The 25,035-nt window shown below is 44.4% G+C and overlaps 4 protein-coding genes across 13 annotated transcripts in view; 2 read left to right on the forward strand and 2 right to left on the reverse strand.

Annotated features, from left to right (window-relative positions):
• ADAM19 (ADAM metallopeptidase domain 19) overlaps nucleotides 1-8,761 on the forward strand; it is a 30,320-nt gene extending 21,559 nt beyond the window's left edge. For both annotated transcript variants that reach the window (XM_048960333.1, XM_048960334.1), the window contains exons 15-23: nucleotides 79-187; nucleotides 664-868; nucleotides 1,343-1,423; nucleotides 2,020-2,128; nucleotides 2,229-2,364; nucleotides 2,558-2,624; nucleotides 3,207-3,419; nucleotides 5,514-5,660; nucleotides 6,446-8,761. In XM_048960333.1, coding sequence (XP_048816290.1) covers nucleotides 79-187; nucleotides 664-868; nucleotides 1,343-1,423; nucleotides 2,020-2,128; nucleotides 2,229-2,364; nucleotides 2,558-2,624; nucleotides 3,207-3,419; nucleotides 5,514-5,660; nucleotides 6,446-6,520 — 1,142 coding nt within the window. In that variant the 3' untranslated portion in view covers nucleotides 6,521-8,761. The remainder of the gene's footprint in view (nucleotides 1-78; nucleotides 188-663; nucleotides 869-1,342; nucleotides 1,424-2,019; nucleotides 2,129-2,228; nucleotides 2,365-2,557; nucleotides 2,625-3,206; nucleotides 3,420-5,513; nucleotides 5,661-6,445) is intronic.
• NIPAL4 (NIPA like domain containing 4) lies at nucleotides 8,755-17,779 on the reverse strand. Of its 2 annotated transcripts, XM_048960336.1 has the most exons (8): nucleotides 17,212-17,270; nucleotides 17,027-17,111; nucleotides 15,202-15,450; nucleotides 13,185-13,241; nucleotides 12,192-12,282; nucleotides 11,065-11,225; nucleotides 10,380-10,963; nucleotides 8,755-9,941 (listed from the first exon to the last, which is right to left on the reverse strand). In XM_048960336.1, exons 2-8 carry the CDS (start codon nucleotides 17,043-17,045, stop codon nucleotides 9,930-9,932), a joined length of 1,173 nt encoding a protein of 390 aa, XP_048816293.1. In that variant the 5' UTR covers nucleotides 17,046-17,111; nucleotides 17,212-17,270; the 3' UTR covers nucleotides 8,755-9,929. The 2 variants fall into 2 exon arrangements, with proteins under 2 accessions (XP_048816293.1, XP_048816292.1); XM_048960335.1 differs by lacking the exon at nucleotides 17,027-17,111 and having other exon boundaries at nucleotides 17,212-17,779.
• Nucleotides 12,651-25,035, forward strand: part of FNDC9 (fibronectin type III domain containing 9) — a 31,224-nt gene continuing 18,839 nt past the window's right edge. Inside the window, exon 1 of the mRNA XM_048960338.1 lies at nucleotides 12,651-13,752. The gene's annotated coding sequence lies outside the window, so the exon portion shown is untranslated. The remainder of the gene's footprint in view (nucleotides 13,753-25,035) is intronic.
• The window catches only part of CYFIP2 (cytoplasmic FMR1 interacting protein 2), a 49,452-nt gene continuing 45,019 nt past the window's right edge, over nucleotides 20,603-25,035 (reverse strand). For all 8 annotated transcript variants that reach the window (XM_048960326.1, XM_048960330.1, XM_048960331.1 and 5 more), the window contains one exon: nucleotides 20,603-24,744. In XM_048960326.1, coding sequence (XP_048816283.1) covers nucleotides 24,577-24,744 — 168 coding nt within the window. In that variant the 3' untranslated portion in view covers nucleotides 20,603-24,576. The remainder of the gene's footprint in view (nucleotides 24,745-25,035) is intronic.

The following is a 25,035-nucleotide window of genomic DNA, read 5'->3' on the forward strand; positions in this document are numbered from 1 at the left end:
GACAAGGGAGTGGTTGGCACGGGATGAGGTGGCTGCCAGGTCCCACAGGAATCAGCTACGTGAGTCTCTCTCATGCAGGAGCATGGCCAGCACCAGACACCTGCTTTGAGAAAGTCAATGCTGCTGGAGATGTCTACGGGAACTGTGGGAAGGACGTCTACGGCAACTACAGGAAGTGTGAGAAAAGGTAGAAAGCATGGCAGCTGGGAGTTGCTGTCTGGAGAAGATGTTTTTATATGTTACAGAATTATGGCCAGTAGACTAAAATGAGCCTGCTTTGGTTTCCATCCCTCTCTCACACCTGGGGAACCAGCTGTTTCCTACTAGGACGGACTGGAAGCATTAACTTGAGCATTTTTCCCTACCTTTTGCATTTTAAAATAGATACTTTTTCAAGATACAGGAAAGTAGGATTTTCAATTCTTTAAGCTGAAATGTAGCTTTCTAACATGCTCTGTGATTTTGCTGAAGCTGGCCTACCTCCAGAGACAGTGGGTAGATACCATCAGCACCCATCAAACAATAGTGCTTGAGCTGGCCTTTGGAAGGTGCTTGCTCTTTTGCCATTTTCAATGCCTCACACTTAAATTCACATGCAAAGCTGAAGCCTGCAAAACATTCATCTAACCAGAAATAATCACTTAGCCTTTCCTTTGAAATCAGAGATGCTAAATGTGGGAAGATCCAGTGCCAGAGCTCTGCTTCCAAACCTGTGCTGCCCAATGCCGTGCCCATAGACACAACTATCTCCCTGCAGAGGACGAAGGTGAGATGCCGAGGGACTCATGTGTACAGATCTGAGAATGAAGAAAAGGAGATGCTGGACCCTGCCTTGGTGCTGACAGGAACAAAATGTGGCAGCCATCATGTAGGTACAGTTCCTGCTTGCAGTCGTTTGTGGCATTTCACGGTATCACTTTCCCATGTGGAAATTGCTTTGTGATTATTAAGGTGCTCATTTTTTTGTTGTCTAATGTCTTTCCAGGGGATTTTTATGTTTGTCAGAAATTAATTTCTTAGGAGTTTCTGAGTAGTGGAAGGTATACACCAAAGGTCAAACCTTAAGGCTTTCCTAGATGAAGCCTGAGGCCAAAGCAAAATCCAGGGGTTGCTAGCTGGCTGAGATTGTTTTAGAAGTGAGACACACAATTAGAAATCAAGACATTCAACAGCTTCACAGGTTTGGCCACATCTGTGTTGCAAGTTACTGGCTTCTGAGCTCCTATACCTCTCTGATATGTGTTAGCTGGGTTATAGGGTAGTGGTTGAAAGTTTGCTTAGGCAGTCATTTGGTGTGTAACTTGATGAGCTTAGATTGAGTTTTGGGATTCTTTCTCTGCAGGTTTGCTTTGAGGGACGCTGTCAGAACACATCCATCATCTTTGAGTCTGAAAGCTGTAGTGAGAAGTGCAATGGCAATGGGGTAGGTACCTCCTTTTTGTCTCTGTTCCAGCCTGAAGCAGGATGGGCTGCCATTCATCTGTGGATGGTTGTTTGGCTCAGTTCTGATACCATCCCTAGGTTTGATCTGGCCTTCTGCTCCTTAATTATTAGTTTGCACCTACATTTTGTGATTGCATTTTCTGGTCTAATCTTCACGGTCCAGTTTAGATTTAATTTAAAATAAATTAGGAAAAAAATAATCAGGCTTAGAGAAAAGCATAGTAAAAAGTCTTATTTGGAACAATTTATTCCAAACTTTGCTCCGCTGTTCCCCACAGAATGGAAAGAAAAGGCTGATGAGAAAAATTTTAGAGCTTTTGCTAGTGTTTCTAGCACAAAACATCATCACCTCTCCATTGGTCCATTTAGGCAAGAAAGTGGTAAACATGCAGCATTGTGTTCCTTGAGTAGCTCAGGAGGTCCCAGGATGTGCCTGAGAAAGAGCAGGACTCACCCCACTGTCACTCCCTGTCTGCTCCCTCTTATATGGTCCTTAAGGTTATAGGAAGCAAATAGTAGTTGTTGCACAGAATCAATTTAAACATTGCACTGAGTCTCTGAGTATTCCTGCTCCAGGTCTGCAACAACAACAAGAACTGTCACTGCAACCCGGGATGGGCTCCCCCATTTTGCAACAAGCGTGGGGACGGAGGAAGCTTGGACAGTGGCCCTCCATCACCAGAAGGTGAGTGGGACTAACACTGTGGTGGCAATTCAGAAAGACTTGGGATAGACTGGGAACAGAGGATTTCCCATTTAATTTACTGTATGTTCTTGCCTTTCAGGCTCTTCAGCAGTAGTGATAGCTCTGGCCATCCTAGCTTCCATTCTTCTTCTCATTGGAATCGTGCTTTTGTTCTATTATCTGAAGTGCTGGAACAAATTTGTCATCTGTTCTCTAAAGAAGGCTCCACAGATCAGGTAAATAGCCAGTGCTGTGCTTTGTCTGCTTTTACCCACCCACAGAGCAGAAATCACAGTGGTTGCAAAGAATATAACTGTTACTTTGCTGTAGTCAGTATTTACTTCTCATTCTTTGAAATATAGTAAAATACAAGAAGAAAGGAGAAAACACATCCAGTAAATAACTTTTTTTGCTTTGTCTCATTTTTAGCGATGCCTCTGGAAATGGCCATGCAAACCCTGCCTTCAAATTGAGAACCCCCCAACAGCAGAGGAAGGTAGGGGCAATGTCACTTCCAGCTCCCCAGGAGAGCTGCAGCTGACTTGCAGAGTGGGATGTGGTTCCCTCTCACACTGCATTTGAAGGGTGGTTTTTCCAAAGGATGAGGAAATCAGACAGATGTGCACCACAGCTGAAAGTCAGTGGGAGCTGAGTGTAGCATGTATTTCCAAACATCTCCTACAGGGAGAGAGGTGGCTGCATGTCTGTCCTGGTGGATCTTCTCTTGTCACATCCCCTCTTTCAAAACTTGCAGAAATTGCAAGCTGTGGAGTGATTTGCAAGCATTATTTATAGTGCTAATACCTCTGTTACTCTATTCTCTTGATTCCTCTTTCTGCTTCACAATTCAAAGTTGTCCAAGTACATGTAATCAGCACCTACTGGACATATATAACATATATTATACATATATATATATATATATATGTATATTATATATATATAACATATATTGCAGTATTTCCTGCTATGTGGCTCAAAGGTCTTGTGCAGACTCTCAAAATTGTAGCAGAGAGTGAAGAGGTTGTTTTGAAGCAGGCATAACCTAATTTCTGGAATTTGTGGGTCTTCTGCACAGGTGATTGGTTTCCCTGAAATCCCCTCAAAACCTCCTCCCCAACCAGCTCCTTGCCTCCAAATTAACATGCAGCAGCAGTCTGCCTTCACCAGCTACAGCTATGGTACGGGAAGTCCTGCAGGACCGGTGCATCCAGCACTGGCAAAGGATGTGCTCCGGCGGACACCCCCAAGCAGGCCAGCACCTCCAGCTCCCAGATCCCCCCCCTCTCAGGTATGAAGCTGTGTTGCTGTTCTGCAGGTGTGGTTTGGTGGGAGGCTTGGTCTGAGTGAAGCATTTTTAACCAGATGGTGTTGGTGGGATGTGGTTATCAGTGGTTCTTCTAGCTTTGTCATGGAGCCAGAAATGATTGCACTGGATGCTTAGCATGCACAATTGCTTGTTGTTCATTTCTCTTTCTGACCAACACCTGGAGTCAGGTAGTCTGGATCATAAAGTAGTATGTGCCTTACCAAGGTCAGGAAGCAAGGAGCCGTGCAGGTTTTTCATTAGGATAGCATAGCATAGCACATTTCTGTTTACCATTTGCATGCATTTTATTGCCTGGAAAGAAGCCCTGTGGAGATGATCAAACAGTGATAACTCTGAGGCTCAGTACCAAGTACAGGATCTCTATTCTTCAGATAATCCTCAGGGTATATTGCATTTGGCCACTGCCTTGAGAGCCTTGTGCAAATAAATGATGTTTCTTCATTTCAAATCAGCATAAACTGGCATTTAAATTATTCACAATTATTTATGTCTTTTTTTTTTTTTTTTTTTTTGGAGGGGGGGTGGTCAGTATCAGCAACAAATAAATTTTGTTTCACACAAAAGACATAGAACACATTTAGGTTTTTATTTTTTATTTTTATGGAGCAAAAATGGGATCATTAGTATGTTGCATGGGAAACAAAAGGATTAACTCAGACTGATCCTGTCTTATGTGAGCATCTCAGCCACAAGGTTACATTGAGGTGTTTAAGGCAATAGGGTATTGGTTTACTTTTCTTGCTATAAGTTTTATTCTAAAATTAATAAAGATTCCACATCACTGTGGAAAAACTGCAAATCACTCAGACTGACTTAAACCCATCTTACCAAAACATTTCCTTCCTAGCTTTACTAGGATAGGGCCTGCAGAGAGGGGCCTCAGCTACAGGGAAAGCAGGAGGCTGGCTCCATGGCAGCCTCTCTAAAGGACATAGAAGAAAATGAAGCCAAAATTATTTTAGTGAATGAGATTTGTTTCTAGCTCCATTGTTCCTATGAGCAGCCAGCACTTCAAGAGGAAAGAAAACTAAAACAAAAGCAGGAAGCTGACTCTAATCAATAAGGAATAGATATCCTTCCCAGCTGCTTGTTGACAAGTTCCTCACCGTCTCCATTGTGTTCCTTCTCCAAAGCATCCAGTCTCTTGATATCAGATCTATGCGATGGCACACTTGTCCTAGGGTTTTGAAAGGCAACCTTCTCATTTTTGGATTGGAAAAGAGCCACGAGATCCAGAAGATAGAGAGGAAGTCATTAATTTCACTGTTAGCTAGTGTCAGTGTCCTTCCTAGACATTTACAGTATCTACCAGACTTGCTCACTTACCATTCCTATAAGAGCTCTTTGGATCTGGTGCTCTGCGGGGTTTTTGCCTGCCTCATCCCTCCTGCAGTCCTTGGAGAGTAGTGGATCCCCAAGCATTGGCTGATACAGCCACTGAGCATCATGTTTATACATTGTCTGAGGAGACGGCAAGGTTTTTGGGTGCCCTCCAAGTTGTGAGCACAGCTGTGTTTATTAAATCAACACCTGTAAGCCAGAGACTTAGCATAGAAACTAAGCAACAACAGGCAGACAGCTCTTATGTGGGTAACTTCTCCCCAGGGTATATTTTATACTGAAATTCATTAGACAAATGGAAAATATAATGCTTAGAGTATCCTATTAGGGACAGCTGCGTGCACAAACAAAACAATAACACTGCAGGTGGAGGTGGGCTGCATGTTTGTGTATGGGCACACATGTGCATGCACATACAGTTTACAGTCACTGTATGACAGTGCCTCCCATGCAATGTTAGGTCCTTCCTGCTTTGCACTGTGCAGCCATTAGATTGTGCTGTTTCTGGGGTGAGGCCCAAAGCAGAAGCCTCACGGTGGGCAGAGTACACAGCCTGCAGTCTCTGACTTCCCAAAAATTAAAAACGGGTCAGAAATACTTGCAGCCACATTCAGAGGCCCAGGCCACGTGAAATGAATGTGAAAACGTTATCTCTGCTTTCAGGTTGGATATCTCTCCAGTCTGACAACTCAAAACTGTCTTTTTCTTGTGCAGGACATTTCAAGGCCCCGGCCGCCCCAAAGAGCTTTGCCAGCCAACCCAGTCCCAAGCAGGTGCAGAGCACGGCCTGGGGACAGCCCTGCCATCCCACTGCCTCCTGCTCGACCCAGGATCCCAGGACAACTCCAGCCTGTGGCAGAGGTGGGCACCGATGGGGAGCAGCAGAGCTATTTGGGGAGTAATCTTGTGCAGCTGTGGTGGATGGCAATGGAAGGGCTGCTGGGTTGGTGGGCTTTGCTGCATAGGCCTCTGTTTTCTCCTGTTCCCTGTTAAGCATTTACTGGTCAAACAATGCACCTGGTCCTAATTCTGCCGCAAAACTGACTAACCCTCAATGGAATCAGGCTGTAGGAACTATTCAGTGCAGGTGCTGTAAACAGCCATGCCATGGTCTGGAATAACTGATTCACTTCTGCACGTCCCTGGGCACTTTCTCAGGTTAAGCTTTCTTTTGAGTGGGGCAGAGAGAGTGACACAGAAAGGTAAGTGAAGAGCAGCAACCCAGGGAGATCCAGACAAGGCTTGAGGACCCCAGAAAGGATCAGAAACCTTCTCCAGCCTCTCCGATATGTTTTCCCTCTGGAACATTTCCCAAAATAAGGACAACGAATAAGAGTCTTTGAGCAGCTTAATTAAGCTTCCTGCAAACTGAACTCTCTAGCAAAAAATACCTCCACTCCACACATCACAGGTGCTACCTGCAGCATACTTGAAGCTAGATGTCAAAGTGCAAATCCTGCATGAACATCATCATGCTATGGGCAGAAAGTAGCAGTTTCCTCTGCGACCTTTTAGGGTGAATGTGCAGTGTGAGTGAGAACAGCCTTCCCCTGGCCTGCTGTTGCATTAGAAAAGGTACTGAACAGGATTTTCTCTTTCATCTGTGCTCACTCCTCTCTCTCTTACCTCTTTTCCATCTCATTCAGAACACTGGTGCTAGGACAGCTGGAGCAGTAAACATGCTGAGAAGAGGACAGCCAGGCTCCAGTGCACACCCATGAATGTGATGGCTCTGATCTTCAAGAAGGACTGGATGGCCTTCATCATCCAGAAATTTTTTCATTGGCCATTAGGTTTTTTTCCACTTAGCCTTATCTGTTTCCTATGTGACTCAAGAGGCTGCAGGCAGACTTGGCAGGAGTGCACCCAAGAAGCGAGCCGGTACATGCCAAGCTGAAACCTTCTCTCTGTGCTAATAGCCTTTTCTTTATAAGGACAATTTGTTTATGTGGTATTTATATGTTATTGTGCAATATTCAATGCAGGGATGGGGCAATGTGGGCTTCATGTATTTTTTTAGCAGTTATTTAAGTATTTCCAGGGGGTGCAGGTGTTGGCCTTGATGGCCTTTCATCGATTAACTAGCCCTATTGGCTTCCTCAGCCATCCAGGCAGCTGCAGGAGCAATCAGTGGTGCTATAGAGAAACAGCTATCTCTTGGGAGACCAAGAGGCAGCTGCTGATAATTTTCTTCAGTTCATTCAGTTTACAGCAGCCAGCAAGGTGGGCCACAACAGAGAGCAAACCATGGAAATATTTCTGGTTAAAGTCACTCTGGATTTTGGTCAACTTTCATAGAAAATATGAATTATTTTCTCCGTAAAACTTTCTTCATCAAGCATTGTGCAACCTTTCAGTCCTCCAGCACTCCTTGCCTTGGTGCTGTAGGACCAACATGATCTGTGTGTTCTCTGTGTCACTGGGACACAGCTGAGGTACGACAGGGACTCTCTCCCCCAAGACATGGAGCTGTAGTGGCCAGCAACAGCCAGTACTGAAACCTCCTCCCCACCACATGGTACCACAGAATATCGATTGCACTTTATTGTGCATCCCTTCAGTCTGTGCTGAGCAGTAATTCAGCACAAGCTGACTACTCTTCATACCAGTAAGAAACCTGCTCTCATGTTGACCAGGTGGTAGTACAGCAGAAATAGTGATGACACATGGTGCTTTTGTAGGACAGCTTTGCTTACTCCAGGTTTTTTTCTTAAGGACTTGGATGGAGAGAGCTGTGTGCACTTTAAGCAGCTGATTGATAGTTCTGACCCTCAGAACCCTCCCTTGTGAGCTTGATTTTTTTTTTTTTTTTCTCCTGGTGGTTTGAGTTTTTTTTACATTTTTTTTTTCTTTTTCCTAAGGATTTTAAAATAATACCTTTTTTAATGCTATTTTTTTAAATTATTCTTTCCCTTTATTATTTCCTCCTGGGAGAACACAGGGAATTCTGGAGCTGTATACAACAATAACGCTGTGTTATGTCTGATATTTTATGGACAGCTCCTCAAACAGTGTAATTGGTGCTGCATGTGTAAAAAAAATTGTATTGTTGGTTTAAAGAAAAATATTTTTGTTCTGGTTGTGTTTCCCTAAGTACTACTATTTAGGAAAAACAAAAACAAAGTCTAAACCTGAGCACTCATTATGCTACACACAGAAGTATAGCTATAGGATGACTGAAACCACACCAGTTTTTGCAACTTTACTACCTCTTTCTTCACAAGGAAGAAGTATACGGGGTCTGTCTTGAATGACTGGTTAATTATCCATTACCTTGATCATTTTAGACCTTTTCTTATCTTCTGTATGTCTGGAAAAAAAAACAAACATAAATTACTCCTCTCTGAAATAAGGAATGACGAGCAAAACGCTTTGCCTTTCTAATGGTGATATATGTATATTCTTTTTCTATAGATGGGGTATTTTGCATATAAACAACCCTCCAATTTTGTTATTTTACTGCTCATAGGCAGGGGCCTAGACATCTAATTTGCAGTAACCTGGGTACAAATGGTGCTCACAGTAGTACAGGTTCAAACACAGGAACTCTTATGTCTGCATAAGAGCCTGTGATCTTTATTAAATAACCACCAAAAAGAATGTTTTCAGTGCATTTCATGTGAGCATGGGTTCAAGCTTTTAAAAAAACGTCCCCAGACACAAAGCTAATAGAAATCCCAATGGAACCCTTTGCTACTGGTATCTCATAAATACATTCTGGAGATTTTCAGTCTTTCTAAATTTTCACGTGTGCACCAGATGAGTGCATGATAATGGGAACTGCAGGAGGAGTAAAAGCTGCTAAAATATGGTATTTTTTAAAAGGCAATGTTACTTGGAAGAATGCATACAAAAATACATCTCACTTTCTTCTATGTCCACATACTAAAGGTTTACAGCAACATTCTCTGTGCATCTATGCAAATACTTGAAGAATGCCACTCATTGTGCCTTTTGCCTAGTTTTTAATAAACTGGTCAGGTTGTCTTTAACAAGTGTTCTGTCGTTGTGATATTTCACTACACCAGTTCAGCCTTTCTCAATGTGCCTTTTGTGCAGAGGGGGCAGGATTTCTGGAGGAACTGTCTTCCTTAAATGTAGTCTAGGCATGGGAAGGATGAGACCTGTTTGCAATGTATTTATAAAACGTGTAAAGCATTATATCAACTAGGACGCCAAAGTTAAAGCAGCAAGTGAATTACTAGGATTATTTCCTGCAAAACCAAACGAGGGCGCTGGTTTCCTTCTGCAAAATCACGAAAGTCATTAAAATCTTTCAGATCCACCTTCAAGGGTTTTTAGAAAAAGCCTTTATTTCCTTTTCCACATTCAAGAAAAAAAAAGAAAAAAAAAAAAGAAAAAAAAGGTACTGAAATGTTATAAAAATAAGAGACTGCATCGTCTTCCCTACCCTAACATCAAGTCATGTTTATTCAATAATATCCCAACAACATAAAACTGGATCTGCACAGGTACATGCCATGGTTCAGGGTAAGTAACTCTGGACCAAGTAAGCTTGGCACAGCTGGGTCGGGCTTTGCTGTGCCCAAATGGGCTCCCATCCTTGCATCCCCACCCATGATCCAAATGCAAGGGAATTCTGAAGGTGTGCTGCAAGGTCACACACGACACCTGCTAAGAAAAACATCTTTAAAACATTCACCTGCTTCAGGCTGAAAGCATTTTCATCAATCACCAAGAAGCGTTACAGAAATTGTTAGTACTCCTGATGGGGGTTTACCCTGCTGAAGCTTTCAAGCCTAAGCAGGGGCTGCCCCTTGCTTGCTTGTGTGAGGTCTGGATCGGGCATAGTGGCTTCACTTACAGCAACATTGCAGCTTGGGCACTGCAGTTTCTAATGGGAAAAAAAAAAAAGTTGCAGAAAACTAATTAACATTGTGCTGCTGGGAAACTCCTGTACCTCACAAACAAAAGTGTAAAATGATTTATCTGCCACAATCCCATATAAACACTTTATGGCTTGGGTCCTGATGCTTCTTCCAAAATTCACCACATTTTACCAGTATTCTTCATCCAAAATTGCAGAATAATTAAATGTGGATGAGCAGAATGTGAATAGCAGTCCTCATTTTTTGCCTTTGTTTGAGATATTGTTCTGTACTTTAGAGTTCATGCAAGTGCCTAGAAAGGAAAAACAAAAACAGTAATCAGTGAATCAGTCAAGGCCTATAAATAAATACACTGATGATATCTCTACCCAGGGGTAGGAGTACAGAGTAAACACTAGCCCTGCCAACGATAAGAGATGGCAAGGGGCATCAAAGAGGGTCTTTGTCCCAGGAGTACCTCATTTCAAGATTTTCAGAGACACTATACATTAAAGCTCAGTGACAATTTGACATGCTCTGTGCTGCCACCCCATGCCAAAGATCCAGTGCAAGCCCAGTGAAAGACTTGGCTTAACTATGCCGAGTTTTGGATAAACACTGTTGATTTTAATTTTTTTGTCTTTCCTTAAATTGCTCAACAGCACGTGGAATTCTGGCATCAACCTACTCAGATTAGTTTTATGCCCCACCTCCAAACCCTCAAATGTAACGTGCTAAGTATCATGAATACTTTTGGTTTATCCTCTGGAGCAATGCTGGAGTTGTCCACTTCTATCAGGATGTTCTTGTCATCTCGGGTGACCGGCGCCTCCTGTTCATTCTGGAGGACCTGTGGCATATTCCCTAAATTGACGTCCATGTCTTTGAAGGCATGGAGTAAAAACACTCCCAAAATGATGGTTAGGAAGCCACAAACTGTCCCAATGATATCCACTACAGTCATGGCCACCCATTCTTTAAAGAGAATGATGGAAGTTGTGATGACGATGGTGGTGAACAGAACGTAGTAGATGGGAAACACCAAAGAGGTGTTAAAAATGTCTAGAGACTTATTGAGGTAGTTAATTTGTGTAGTGATGGATGCTACCAGCGTGATGACCAGGATCCACGTCAGTGGGTGCTGCAGCACAGGCTGGCCAGCAAAGAAACCCTTGATGGCAATACCCAGGCCCTTGACTGAGGACACAGAGAAGGCCCCGATAACGGAGCAGATGGTGAGGTAGATGAGGATGTTGCTCCGGCCGTAGCGAGGTGCGAGGTACAAGATGAGGAGGAAGCAAACAGCCAAAAGGACTGCAGCATAAGCAAGAAAACCTGGAAGGGGAAAGAAACAAAGAAACAACAACTCAAACATGAGTTGGCATGAGGGCCAGAGCAGTACTACTGCCCAACTCCAAACACAACCTCCTGTGTACCTGGTTCTTTCAGCTTAAATAACATTTCATCCAGAGTGGTGACCTCCTCTTCCTCTGGTGCATGTATCACCATCACGGTGCTGCCCACGAGGCTCAGCATGCAGCCCAGCTTTCCCAGCAGGTTGAGCCGCTCTCCCAGCAAATACGAAGACAGGATGGCACTGCATGGGACAGAAAAACAACGGCTGCTGTTACTTTGAAATCCTTTAAAGAGGAAGCGGCATCTAAAACGATGTAGAGCACATGATATGAGGACACCAATTTGGAATACATTTGCAGGATTCCTGCATGTTATTACACATTCATGCTGCATCTGCTGACAACTGAACTTGCAGAGTTGGAGCTCTGAAGACCACAGCTCATGTACCAGCAAGGTGAAAAAGCGCCAAATGTGTCAGCACATCGCAGCAGACATTTCTAAGGTTTTCTAATTCACTCATGAGCTGTTGGGCATGATGAAACCTTTAGCGCCTGGAGAATTGAATTCAAGGGCCACTGCAATAGAGAGGAACAAAAAAACAACAACCAAACACAAAACTGCTACATTAATTTTAACTTAATCATCAGAAATATTAAACCCCAAAGAAATTTGAGTATAATAGGGCTGTAAAAATGTCTGGAAAAAAAGAAAATAAAGAGTTGTTTTCCATGACATTGAAACAATCCAAGACAGCACAGCAATCTCCATTTGCTTATGCATTTCCCAGAAACAGAACTTCCACAGAACCTTCAGTGCCCAGAGCCTTTTTAACACAAGGCAAAAATAGAGACAAAGTTAAATCAAATGTAGCATTTCTGATATATTTAGGCTTTTTTAGTGCTGTTTATTATTGAAAAAAATATCCTTTTACTGGCTGAAGAGTGAAGGCAATGGAAGAAGTCACGCTGCTAATTGCAGTAATTTAACATGAATTGTACACAGCTGCTATTCACAGCCACCTGCAGCATTTTAAGGGCACAGCACTTAATTCAGTGTTTTCTGGGTGATACCCCCGAAACACAGCAACAGTTGGGGTATTTTTAGAAAACGTTCTTTCCTCACATTCACATTACTCCAAGTATTCCAGTCTTATAGACAAACAGGTGAACAGATCAGCCCAGCTGCAAACCCCAGGCACACACATCACCTTATGAGCACGCTGAGGGCCCCCAGAGGTGTGACAATGGTCGCAGGAGCAAAGGCATAGGCCGCAAAGTTGGCAGCTTCTCCTCCACCCACTGAATAAACAGAGGAAAAACAAACACTGGCAAATTACAATGTGCTTTTTGTGCTTTCTCTTACAAGCTTGCAAACTAGAGATTGGGTTTTACCAAAGGGCCTTCACACTGCTTCTAAATAGGGCCAGATGGAGGGAAAGTCTCCATAGCACAAACTTATGCAGGCAAAGAGGCCGAAGGTGCCAAACTGGGCCACAGCTGACTCCCATCAGCTTACTAAATCACCAATCCAGGCCCACAGCTGCAGTGCATCTGGGTCATTACTGGGTGGTTGGAGCCCCGGAGTGCTGGGAGGGCACAGGCTGCTCCTCAGCTATAAATTGTCTGTGGGTATGCTGCTGTGGGCTGTACAGCAGGAGCTGAAGGAGCAGAGTGAGGTGGGGGGTGCTCCTTGTTGCTGCTGCTCCAGGGAAGACAGCTCTGAAAACTTTTCCTGTGGAATCTGCTACTCTCTGTGTAACTCTAGTTTGGAAAGGTGTTATATTGTTCTGCACATAAAGAAGGTTTGGAGGGTTGCTCTAAGGGAAAAAAACTCTCCTTTAAGAAAGGAGCTGCTACCAGCAGCTTGTTATCACCCTTGCTGCAGCAGTGACTTTTCTCGATCTCCTGAGGTGCACACAGGAGTCTGTTTGCCCTGTGCCTGGTACAGCTGGCTGCCCTATTCAGTTTTGTCTTTGTGTGCTTTTTGATTAAGCAAAATTGAGCTGCTGAGTACTACCAGCCCTCCAGGAGGGCTGCAGCAGGATGGTGGGGGAGGTGTACAGCTCACTTGCCTCCTCAGGCCTTGAGAGGAGCAGGGAACTAAACTTTGAGGCTTTGAGCAACTGATGCAGGACTTGTTCATACCTGGTTCAAGTGGCACCAGGAAATGCTGCAAACCCAGGGCGATAGCTTCTACTTACTCGTTAACAAGCCAGCCCACCAGAGCCAGTCCTTCAGGTAGCCGTGGCCTCCATCTCCTGGGAAAGCAAAGCAGGCAGGAGTTAACGATGAGAGAAGACAAATGGCCTTCTGAAAAGGAATAAGCCACACTGAGAAGAGTGTGGCAAAGAAAATGGCTTGGAAGGACAGAAAGTGCAAACGTAGGGGTTATGTAGGCTCAAGGCATGAGCAGAAAGTGACAGCTATCGGCAGACAATGTAAATGCAATAGAAGCAGCTGCTTAATCTTCATGGAATGGCATGCACTGCCCCAAAGCAGCAGATTATTGGGATGGACTGTAGTGGTGCTCCTCACTGATTCATCATGGTGATCATGCCTCTGAAGCCACCAGTGGATGCCTGTGCTGAGGTTCTGGGGGCTGGATGTGCTTTGGCTTGGATGTCCCTCCCCAGGTGACCCTGGGGCGGAGGGTGGTGGTGGCTTATGCCCTGCTGGATGCCTCTATGCAGAGACTGTTTCCATGGAGCTGCTGTGCTGGACCTTGCATCCCCATTGGATCTCTATGAAGAACCATGTGTTGGCACTAAGGTAAGGGAATTTTTTTTTTTATGGCTATGGTTGCGTTGTGTGAGCCAGTGGTATATTAGTTGGTGTTGCTGTATTGTGTACTGGTGAGGGCTCTAGGTGCCCTGGAGTTACCCATATGTTATCTGCTGCTTTGCATGTTGCTTTGTGACTTAAGGTCTCGGTCTGAACCACAAGCTGTTCTATGGCAGGAGCTTGGGCATGGTGACTTTGTGAGGGTACTGGGTTGGAGAGACTGATAGCAGGAGCTGATGGTAATGGTCTATGCACTGCTAGAACTGTGTTATAGAAAGTTGATGTGTGCACATAGGAGGGCTGAAATACTGTAATACTGTAAGAGAAGGGGGAGAGGCAGGAGAAGGAGCAATGAAGGTGTGCGTAAGAAGAGTTCAGGAGGTACAGAATTCTTTTTTCTACTATAATTCAACTTCTGGTTCCTTAACAAGTGATGAAGTTTAAATGTTATGCTCTGGTGTTCCTTAGAAATTATAAAATTGCTGGCTTGTTTGCCTGTAGCTTTTTTTCTTGTAGAACTTTTCTTGTTGGCTGTGACTTTTTTGTCATCAATTCCTGGTAAAACATCCTCAAGTAGGAAGGAGTTTGCTCTTGTTTAACTAGATTTGCTCTGAAATGTAAGATGATGTTGGGAGTTCCACAGCTGAAACAACACTGATATTTCATGGTACAAATCCAATGCTGCAAATCAAACCTATGTGAGTTCACCATTGCAAAGGGGACAGCTTAATGTATGGGGTGGGGATAGGAGACATATTGTTGGCTTAGCTCACCTGCTGCTTATAAGACACCTTGCCTTTTCATGCCTTTGTGTCCCTGCATGGAGATGGGGATATTGAATTCCTTTGTAAATGACTTAAGAGCACTTCCTAGACCACAGGTAGGAAGTAGTAGTATTTTAATTATCATCATTTTGTCAGTAGTTATGTAAGTAGGTCACCCGCCAGGTAGGACTTAGGCTGCTGCTGGAGCAAATGTTTGCAGTGTTGATGGGCTGTGCCCAATTGCACAGTGCAGCTCAGCTCAGGCACGTTCCTCTACCATCCCCATCCATAAACACACACCTCACCCCAGGACCTCAGCACTAAAAGAAAGTTATCAGCCAACACATTGTTGAGCAACATGCTTTGGATGTATCACTTCTAAAAACCACGGCAGGGCTCACGCAAATCGCAGGGGTGCAGATGTGCATAAATAAATGACTTTTGCTAATGTGGTTCAAGCGTATGGGGATGCGTCCTTGTTTCAGGGATTTGGTGGCAAAGATGTCTGATGTATCAGTGTGAGCGGGGGGAGGCATGAAATTGAACTATCTTGCTCCAGGCTGTGGCATGGGGATGACTTTCACCTTTGTGCAATGGGGCCCATTTCACAAATGGTCGGCTGATTAAAGGCTGGCACGTGTACACCAAGGTGTTGCCCTACACAAAACCTTACCTGCCCTGGTGCCTCCCTTCTCCACCAGCCGGAGCAGCCCCTTCTTCTTGAGGATGATGCTGCTGCCAATGAGGAAACTGGAGAAGACAGCCAAGCCCAGACCAATGTAGAATCCATAGTTACTTTCCAGCCGTGTTACCCAGGAGGTATCCCCAGTCCCATTGTCATGGCCAGGGTCAGCCAGATCAGCACCTCTGACCACCTGGCACACAACTCGATGGGAAAGGCATGAAATGAAGAGCAGAGACCCTGTGAGAACATGGAGATACAGCAACTATTAATGTGGCTGTCAAGAGTGCCATTCAATGCTGTAATCAGTCTCAGGACACCTCTGCACTTACAGGGAAGCAGGAGGATGTCTGGTGATTGGTTTCTGGGATGCAGCTCAAGCAGCTCGTTGACACGCTGTGCCTGCAGAGCCCTTTGCAGTGAACTGGAAGACCACAAGGACCACTATAATTAATCTGAATTTCCAACCATCTATGCTAGAATCTCTCCACCAAACTCCAGTATTATGAGGTTGAACTATACCTTGCCAGTGTCCAGTATTGATCCAAAGGCTTTGGTGCTTTACAGCCACCTAATCCTCACATCTTCCTGTTGCCTGCAGCTCACTGCTTTGAGTTTAATGTGGAGCAGTGCCAGTATTTTGTAACTGTGAATCTGTCCCAGCTCCGTGTACTGAGCGGGGCCACATGATTGCTAATAAGAGGACAACAGGTTTGTCCCAGATTAAAGGTCCCTCTCTGTATTGGTTTTATTACCCCTATTTATGGACAGTTGTGTGCTCGTGAGTCACAGAATATCCCAAGCTGGAAGGCACCCATAAGGACCATCATGTCCAACTCCTGGCTCTGCGGAGGACCACCCAAGAATCAGACTGCATGTCTGAGAGCGGTGGCATCAAGTCCTGCTAGTGTGGAAGGGCTGAACACAGGCATGGCTCTCTGCTGCCCACACAAAAAGCACCAAATCTTGGAGTATCTTGCTTGGGGTGTGTGTGGCTGTGTGGGTGGGAAAATTGCCGAGCTACCCCACCCAGCACATCTTCCTATTGCGATCAGACTGGGAGTGTAGCATGGACAGTGTGACTGTGCTCTGCTGGAACAAAGCACCCGGCGGGAGTGTCGTATACAAATCTGTCTCTAGTAAATGACAAGCTTTCTGCTTCCAATCATGTTGGAAATATGAATGGAACAATTACCCCTCTGCAGGCTGATGTTCTGTGGCTCACAGCTCTCCAAGAGTTGGGTCCCACCTTATTCTTCCCCTAACAAACTGCCTTAAATCTTCTGCAGCCTCCACCCATCCCCTGCACATACAGCTGAGGGTTTGGATCCAAATTAGATCCATCTTTTTTTCTAATGGAAAAAAAAAAAAATCCAATGTTTTTTCTAAAGATTCTTTAAGAGATTTATTTTTTTTATTTTTTTTTTTCTCTAATGGAAAAATAACCTTCACTGTGGAACTGTTTTCCAGGGTACTGGGGGGCATTTTCATAGAGTCACAGGATTGTTTGAGTAAGAAGGGGCCTTTAAGGCCATCTGGTCTCATTCCACTGCACTGAACAGGGACACCCACAGCTCCACCAGGTGCTCAGTGCCCCTCCAGCCTGACCTTGGCTGCAGGGATGGAGTACCACCACCTCCTTGGGCAACCTGTGCCAGTGCCTCACCACCCTTATCACAGAAACTTCTTCCTTATATGCAATATATATCTCCTCTCTTTTATTTTGGAGCCATTTCTGTTTGTCTGCAGACCATGCTCAAGAGTCTGTCCCCTTCCTTCTTACAGCCCCTTACACTGAAAGGCTGAGCTCCTTTACCTAGGCAAGGTGGATGCATCCAGCTCTCCAGGGAGCAAGCAGGAAGGCAGTGGAGTGAGGCAGCTACCTACCGGCTAACAACCACCTGTGAAACCAACCAGTGACAAAGATCAGCCCCGGCTTTGGGGCACCCCATGCCTCCCACTGCTTGGAACCCTGCTCCCCCGAGCCCGGGCTGCACCCACCGTTGCTGCAGCTGCCGTTGGTCTCCAGCGGCTCCATCATCATCCTCTCAGTCCTCCGTGGTGCTCTCAGTGGCTCGGTGCTGGCTGCAGGCACACCTGCCCGGGCGGCTCCTCCTCCGTCGCTGCGCTGCGCGCCTCGCGCTGCCCTGGGGGTTGGGGCTGCTCCCTGTGGTGTAGCAAGGAAGGGGTTCAGAAGGCGTCCCCTCAAATGTGAGCTTTGGTGTTTGTTGTTCCCTGCTTAGCGTTACGGCTGTGTGCAGATGCAAAGGGCAAATCGTGGGGCTGAGGAATGAGTTGTAGCGCAAGGAGTTGATGTATCTCAATGGAGATTTCGAGTGCGAGCAGGGATTTCCTCAATCGTGTACTTGTTGCACAGAGGCACGTTCCCTAATCGCTTTTCCGGCCTTCGAATCAGAAAGGGAGAGGCTGGGCTCCAGCACAAGCACAAAGCAAATATCAGCAGAGGACGGGTTTGCAGAGGACACGTGCTGTGCTATAGAGGGCAGAGGTGCAGGGCACGGTTTCACCTGCAGCTGCAGTTGAAGACTTTGCTGCCTCCAGCCATTAAATAAAGTAACTAAAATGTAAGATCTGCAGGGCTTAATGCTTCAAAATTTGCTTTTTTTTTTTTTTTTTTTTTTTTTTTCTCTCACCATGAAATACACTGCCTGTACATTGCTACAGAAGTTGTCCTTACACCATCAAGCTGCGACGTTGCCAGCACCGTGTGCATCTTTGCACTGATTGTATCTCTGTACAACTCTGCTCTCCAGCAAATGTCATGTTTGAGTGCTGTGGGAGTCATCTTGACTTTAATTGGGCCAGTTCATCAGCCACACTCAGAGGCTGGGAAAGGCTATGCTGGCCAGATCCCATGTCCTGCCCTCCATCACAGGAACATCTGATAGCTGTCCAAATGGTGTGGCAATGGTTTCTGGTGTAGGAAATTAAAGGTTGGTGATTCATCAGTGATAACTATGCTGCCAAACCAGAGGTGATGATATGGTGGAAAGCAAAAGACACTTTGGATCACAGCTTTACCTTCCCTTGGTGGCCTGACTTCCTAAATGAAGAGTTGACCGCATTTGGCATCTTCACTCCCAAATGTTTTTGACCCCATGGGCCAATTTTGCCAGGTTTGGGAAGGGGTGAGATCTCCAAGAGAAGTTCTTCTGAGCTTTGGGAAGAGAGGAGATGTGGAGGGGGGTGAGGATCCAGAAGGAGAGAATGCAGTAGTGCAAGTTCATTGATAGACATCAGGAGGGAGCGTGTGGAGTTTTCGCCACTATGAGAAAAGCTTCACTTAGATGTTGCAATCAGCTGTGGTACATGTGTGTCACATCTTTCTAGTATAGGAGCAGTGGAGATGTTGTATATAAAATCACTAAGTCGCAGGAGTTGCGTTTGATGGATTTAGCAAGGCTGCATATGGCAATATGGGAGTTAAAAGCCAGGAAGGCTTGGCAAAGAATTGCCTGCAACTCTTAGTCAAGGGCAAGTTCAGACTGATAACGATAAAGCAGGGATGCAACCAGTGCCTCTGTTATTGGTTCATATCCTTGTTTTAATGGTAAGGCTGTAATTAGGGGAATTCAGCTCCAAGCTGTGAGCTCAGTGGTTGATACTCACATCAGGTGCTTCCTTAAAAATAAGGTCCAGCTCATCAGAAATGAGGGAGTCTGCTATAGTGGCTCATCTTGTAGCAATGTGGTTCCTCCTGAAATACTGGTTCCCCAAGCCAAAAGACTTGACTGCAGTCCAGAGGATAAAGCAAGACAGCTTTGCATGCAAATGATATCTTTAGCAACATCAAAAGGCTTTTCTTTCTACTCCACTTCTCTTCTTCTTTATAGGACTGGAAAAAAATGGTGGAAAAATAGTTGTTACCCATCCTGTGTATTGCTACAATGGTGGAAGCATCCTACTACCAGCTACTAGTCTGCCCTTGGGTGTCTGCTAGGCCTTGTCCTTGTGGGAGCTTCGAGAACAGGGCTGCAATATTCAACCATGGCTCAGTGTAGTTTGAGATTTACTGCTTTGAAGGGAGATAAATCCTCTTTCTGACAGTGACCTGGTGGTATAGGGGCAAAAGGAAATGCCTGGTGTTCGGGTGATTGCAGCACAGCAGCGTAAAAGCTTGTAGGACTGGATGTGGTTGAGCAGACAGCTTTTAGCTCAAGTTATCTCTCCAGGTAACCCTGCCTGCAGTGGCTGGGGCTGTCATTTCACACTGCAGGAGTTCAGATGACACCAGCTTGGAGTTCCCAGTCTGTCACACCCACAATGGGTTCCCACTCTTGTGCTGCCCTCCCAGTGCCAGAGTGAGTATCTGTAGTTCTGCTGAAGAGCAGCTGAGCTGTGCGGGTTCATAAGGCCATAATAAGCACGTCCTGCTTCACTTGTGGGGTTATTTTCTCTATCCAGATGAGTATAATCATTTGGGTCCCTGAGCCCCCATAAACTACAGATGGTGGCAGAAGAGAGGTGGTGGGTTGGTGATGGATAGGGTGGATGTTCTGTGGGCAACGGAAGCCCTAAAGCTTCAGATCAGCAGCACGTGCTGTGAGGTGAAGCGACATACAGGCAGCAGAGTGTTTGTTTATAGAGCTCTTAACTGCTGGGTGTTTGCATCAGAGCTCTACATGAAGCAAAACTAGATTCAAAAGGTGCTGCTGGCTTGCAGGAGTTACAGCAAGGGTCTCTGCTACAGCTGAAATTGTGAAGCAATCATTCATGAACTGTTATTCTCAGTGGCAGAGTGCCATTAATCTGAGGACATAAAGATACTTAGATACACAAGAAAGAAGGATGTAGGTCTATGGTTTTGGTAATGATCTGCTAGGGTTGGTTATCCAATAGTCAGACTCTCAGAGCTGGATGCTCAGTGCAAGGGGTGGCTCCAGGTGGAGCCATGCAGCCTGGGAGCACCCAGCAGCTCTTGGGGCTTTTAATAGGAACCAAAGAATGGCTGCAAATGGAAATCTGGAAGAAAATAGCAAGGGCTGTCTCCTGGGATGAAAAGTCCCTGTGAAGCTGGTAGGGCTGTGGTAGTGAGATGAGCTCATTTAGCTTTGTTTTGAATAGGGCCTGTCAAATGCTATTACAGATAGTTCTATAATTTCCCCCCCGTTCCCTTCCAGAAGTTTTCAAATGAAAGTTTGTGGCAGAATTATGTTTCCCTCAAAGACCAACTTTCTGATAGGAAAATGTGTTGGTTTGTTTTGCTGTTGGCCATGAAGTTTCAGTTTCCTTTGTAGTTTTTGACAAAATCTTGACATTTTTTTAGCAACAAAATGCTGCCATCATCCCTCTTAGTGTTCTCCTTTTGCCAGGTGTGATCAGAGTCTCTCCTCAAATAACAGTTACTACAAATGACAGTGACACCATGAGATAAAGTTTGCCCATTTCATGAATGAGCCCAATTTTTATTTCTCTTCATCACAAAAGTCATCCCACATTTGTTGCACACACTGTTGTTGCTGTGTTACGGGACATATCACCATGTACCAGATGCTTTACTCTTGCAGAAGCATTTCTAATGGATATGGAAGCTTCTGTTAGCTGAATTTTAGAACAACAGCAAAAAATAATACAAAACCAAAATATCATCTTCAGCTGCATAGCAAATATGGATCAAAAATTTAACACTGTATCAGACCACGAGCGTAAATATACCTCACCATAAATAAAACTCATTGTACAAAATAACTCAAGCAGCTTTTCATACAAATATGGTACATTTGACAAGAGCTTTTGAGAATATTTTCTTTTTTTTACACCTTCAATTATTTTTTCTTTTGTTCTCAAACACACACAAACCTACTGGACTGGAGTAACGCAGGAGAAAAAAGACTAACGTTCAGTGCTAATAAGTGCTGCTGGAGTTTAAAAGAAAAACCACTGAAGTGCTAAGTTTGAACAAGTTTGCTTCTCCTTTCTATTAGATATCTGAGAATCAAGTGTAGCATCATCCAAGAAAGGCATTTGCACTGCCAATAGTCACATTTCAAATGTTAAAGCTGGAGGGAACGTTACAATCATCTAGTCTGACTTTGCTCATTACACAGACCATCCTTTTCCCTCTCTCTAACTTCTGTATCAAGTCAGCAACTTGTCTTTGAAGTAGGCATTCCAAGCGATGGTTGGTAATCCCCAAGGAGTTACAACTACTTCAGAGTAATTGGGAAAACGTAGGTTAAAAAAAGGTATGCCCATAGTCAGTTGACTTAAATTATCCATATAGGGGTCTGTGTTTCCCTAGGAAAAAATAATATGGGCTGTGCAGATTGAATTAGAGCATATCTGCAAGGAAGACATCCAAAATTGGCAGAAAGTTTTCCAGTGTGGAGGATATGCCCGACCCCTTGGCAATCTGTTGTTTAGCTCTACTGTCACAAATTTTCTCCCCTATTTTCACGAATAATTATGACATTAAAAAAAAATGAAGAGAAAAATTCTGCTTCACTAGGTTCTTTGAAGACATAAGTCTGAACTTTTCTTTTATAGATTCAAAGGGAGGGGAGGGAGGGGATTAGAAAACAAGCTAAAGACTATTTGAATCAGGTAGCTTCTTAACATAATAATAATAAGCAGGGAGATTCTTAACATAAGGACAATAACATCAAATCTCAGAAGTGAGGAGCATATGGTTATTCCTAGCTGATCTCATACTACTTGAGCAACAAGGCAAAAACATCTACAGTTAGAAACACTTTACATTTTGTTCATGCACTTTGGACATCTTGCTCAAAATGTGTCATCCCTCAGAACTGGAAGGAGTTTGTTTCTGACAGCAAATCTGAGGGCAAAAAAAAAAAAAAACATTTCTTCTACCTTTTCATTCAAGTACACCCAGCTGTGTTTTGCAGGTTTGTGGGGTTTTTTTTTTTTTTGTTTTGTTTTCAGAGAATTAAGCCAAAGCTGCAGCAAAAGAATGCCGTGACAGACATGTTTAGGTAAAAAATCTCCTGTCTTACTGCAAACCTAAACAAGAGACTTATATTCAACTTAGGATATCCTGTTCTGTCTGCTAGCTGTGAGTGACTGGGCTGTGTGGCATAGCTCATCCTTCTGTGTTCTTGCTCTTGCTGGTTTCTGCCAGGGCTCCAACATCCCATAACATATCAGACATCATAGAACATTCAATTTGTGCTGTGCTCAGAGATGGCTCTGAGAGCCGCTCAGGGATCTGTGCCACTTCATCAGCAACACTTTCATACCAAAATAACAAGCACTTGCTATTTAGGTCAGGAAAATAGGATCTTGGTCGGATCTATCTTCCTCGTATCTTGTTTTTCACAAAAAATAAAGTGCTCAATTCTCCTCTTCCTTTTAAAAATATATATCTGTAAACTCCCTCAATTCAGTAGTTTCAGCAGTGTAAGGTGTTGGAACACAATGGAAAACCAGAACTGGCATCGATAGTGGAGAAAGTAAATAGAGAGCAGGAGTCCTTTGGTATTGTTGGGTCTTGGATGCTCTTGTGCTGCTCTTCTTCACAGTGTGAGGGAAACAACTTGCTTCCAGAAGCTGGATCCTTCCCTGGCACCCAAAGGGTTCAGCCCAATCTCCTGAGATGCCATTTGACTTTCAGATTACTGTGCTGCACTGTTTTCTCCCAGAGGTTCAAGCATTTGTCTCAGCGATTAAAGAAGACTCAAGGTGTAAAGATGTTCAGCTCTTCCATGTGTGGATTATTTGTTGATCATGAGGGAGTGAGTGTGTGGGAGAACAAATGCATCCCACACAGCAAGATCTCCTTTAGCACTAATACAGTGCTTGCTGTTGTTTTCTAAGACAATGCATTCCAGCTGGGACATTCCTACTAATTAATGATGTATTTCTTTTGAGAGAATAAGGGCCCAGGCTCTGCCTTTTCAACATCTGTAGTAGCATGCAGGTTACAAGGCATGATGGAATTTGCACGAAAATAACATCTATTACCAAATCTGTCTATTTAAACAGTAGTTATCTGCTGTGTCTTGGCTAAAGCTGAGAACTAAAAATATTGCCAGTGGTGACATTAGTATAATTTCCTCCTGGAGCATGTGGTTTGATCTTGTTTAGCTTCAGGCACAATGTTTTGTGTCACTGTGGTGACAGCACCAAGAGGAAAGAGAAAACCACAAGTTTTGAATATCTCCTTGAAGTCCCTACTGAATTTGTACCCAGTATCTAATACATCCAGAGATATTAGATGAGCTGAGTAGGAGTAGGAAACAGATCTCCGGTGTTCCCTCAGAAGGCTTTTGAGCCTGGAAATTGCTGTTTTCATTATGCTTATCCTATGTTTTACCTTTTCTAAAGAATCGTATCATTTCTGTGTGATGGGAAGTTTACTAAGCCTTGCTGATGGACACCATTCTCTTAAAAAATAAATAAAAATTGGTTGCTGTGACTATCTAAAACAAGGGAAAATAGCATGCCAGAACATACAAAAATTACACATTCCAGCTCTCATCCTTGGCTGAATATCAAAGATCACACATGGTCAAGGTAAATACAACTGCCTCCTGTCAGGAACAGTGTCTGTTTCCACTCAAGTTAGCATGTGCAAAAGCATATTCACATGAATCCAATGCAACCTCTTCCATGGTCCATAAGAAATTTTGTTTACTTCATTGAAGGTGTGTCTTCAAGGGAGAACCCTTTGAAATAGAATAAGTGGACGTCCCAATAGCAGTGGAAAAAAAGCCAAACCAGACCTTTTTTGATTCCCCCAGCTCTCTGAAATGCTGAGGAGTTATTTGGCAGCTACATCATTGCTATTTTGAAACCCAAGTGCCAGATGCTAGGAAGGCCAACAACTTGGCAGAGAGCGGGAAGCAATCCACAACCAGCCCAGCACGGCTTCTCTGCACTACTCCTTCCTCAGGCTGCTGCCGTAGGTGAAATCCTGCCTTCATCCCTTCTTCCCCAAAAAGAAGTCAGGGTCTGTCTTGTGGTGGCACGTGTCATGGGTGGGGTTGATTTTCCCCATTGCTTTTGCAGTGGGAGTGGGCTCCCGGCGCAGTAGCAACATGCAGCTCTTCCGACAGGATCCCCCACCTTTGGGGCTGCAATATGGCTTCAGATTTTTGTGTTTGGCTGGATGAATCACAGGGAAAACCAGATTTCATGGAAGAAAAGCACATTTCACCCTCCCACCCCCACCCACTCCCAAGTCCAAAAGCTACAAGTAAAATTGGTCACAGGGATGGAACAGAAGAACATGCACTCAACAGGGCCAGATGGGAAGATAAGTCCTTGTAGTGAGCATACCCAGTCTTACTTTGTTGCCAGGTCTCACGCCATCAAGTTCATCCTCCCAGTCATCCTGGCCTCAGTCTCTTCTCCCTTCCCAAAGCACACAGGGTTAGTGTCACACTAGCAGGTGGTGGCCAGTGACTGGTGGATGGGAGGCTGGAAGCAGCGCACATGCTCCACTGTGGAACTGTCTGTTTCCACCGACTTCATGTACTTGTTCAGGATGGCAAAAATCTCATTGTTCAGAATCTGATACTTCCTTATCCTGTCAGCCATCTTTTTCAAGGGCTGGAGTGATGGTGAGAAAGAAAAACAGAGAGTATTATGTCATTTGACCAGCCAGAAAGTATCAGTACATTTGCCTTGCTGCTGAGAAACCTCTGCTAATACAAAGCACGTGCTACAGTTCCACTTAGCAGCTTCCAGAGACTGGTGACTCACTTCATTATAGGATTTGGTGACTCAAGACAGAATTAACAAGGTCAGTGTGTGGTTCTATGTTAATCGATCTAGAGTCTGGACTCCCAGCTGCTTATTGATAAAGCCACAGAGATCAGAGAATGGCTGATGGAAATACCA

Source organism: Lagopus muta, chromosome 14 (assembly GCF_023343835.1).
Source record: "Lagopus muta isolate bLagMut1 chromosome 14, bLagMut1 primary, whole genome shotgun sequence".
In the NCBI taxonomy this organism is placed as follows: Eukaryota; Metazoa; Chordata; class Aves; order Galliformes; family Phasianidae; genus Lagopus; species Lagopus muta.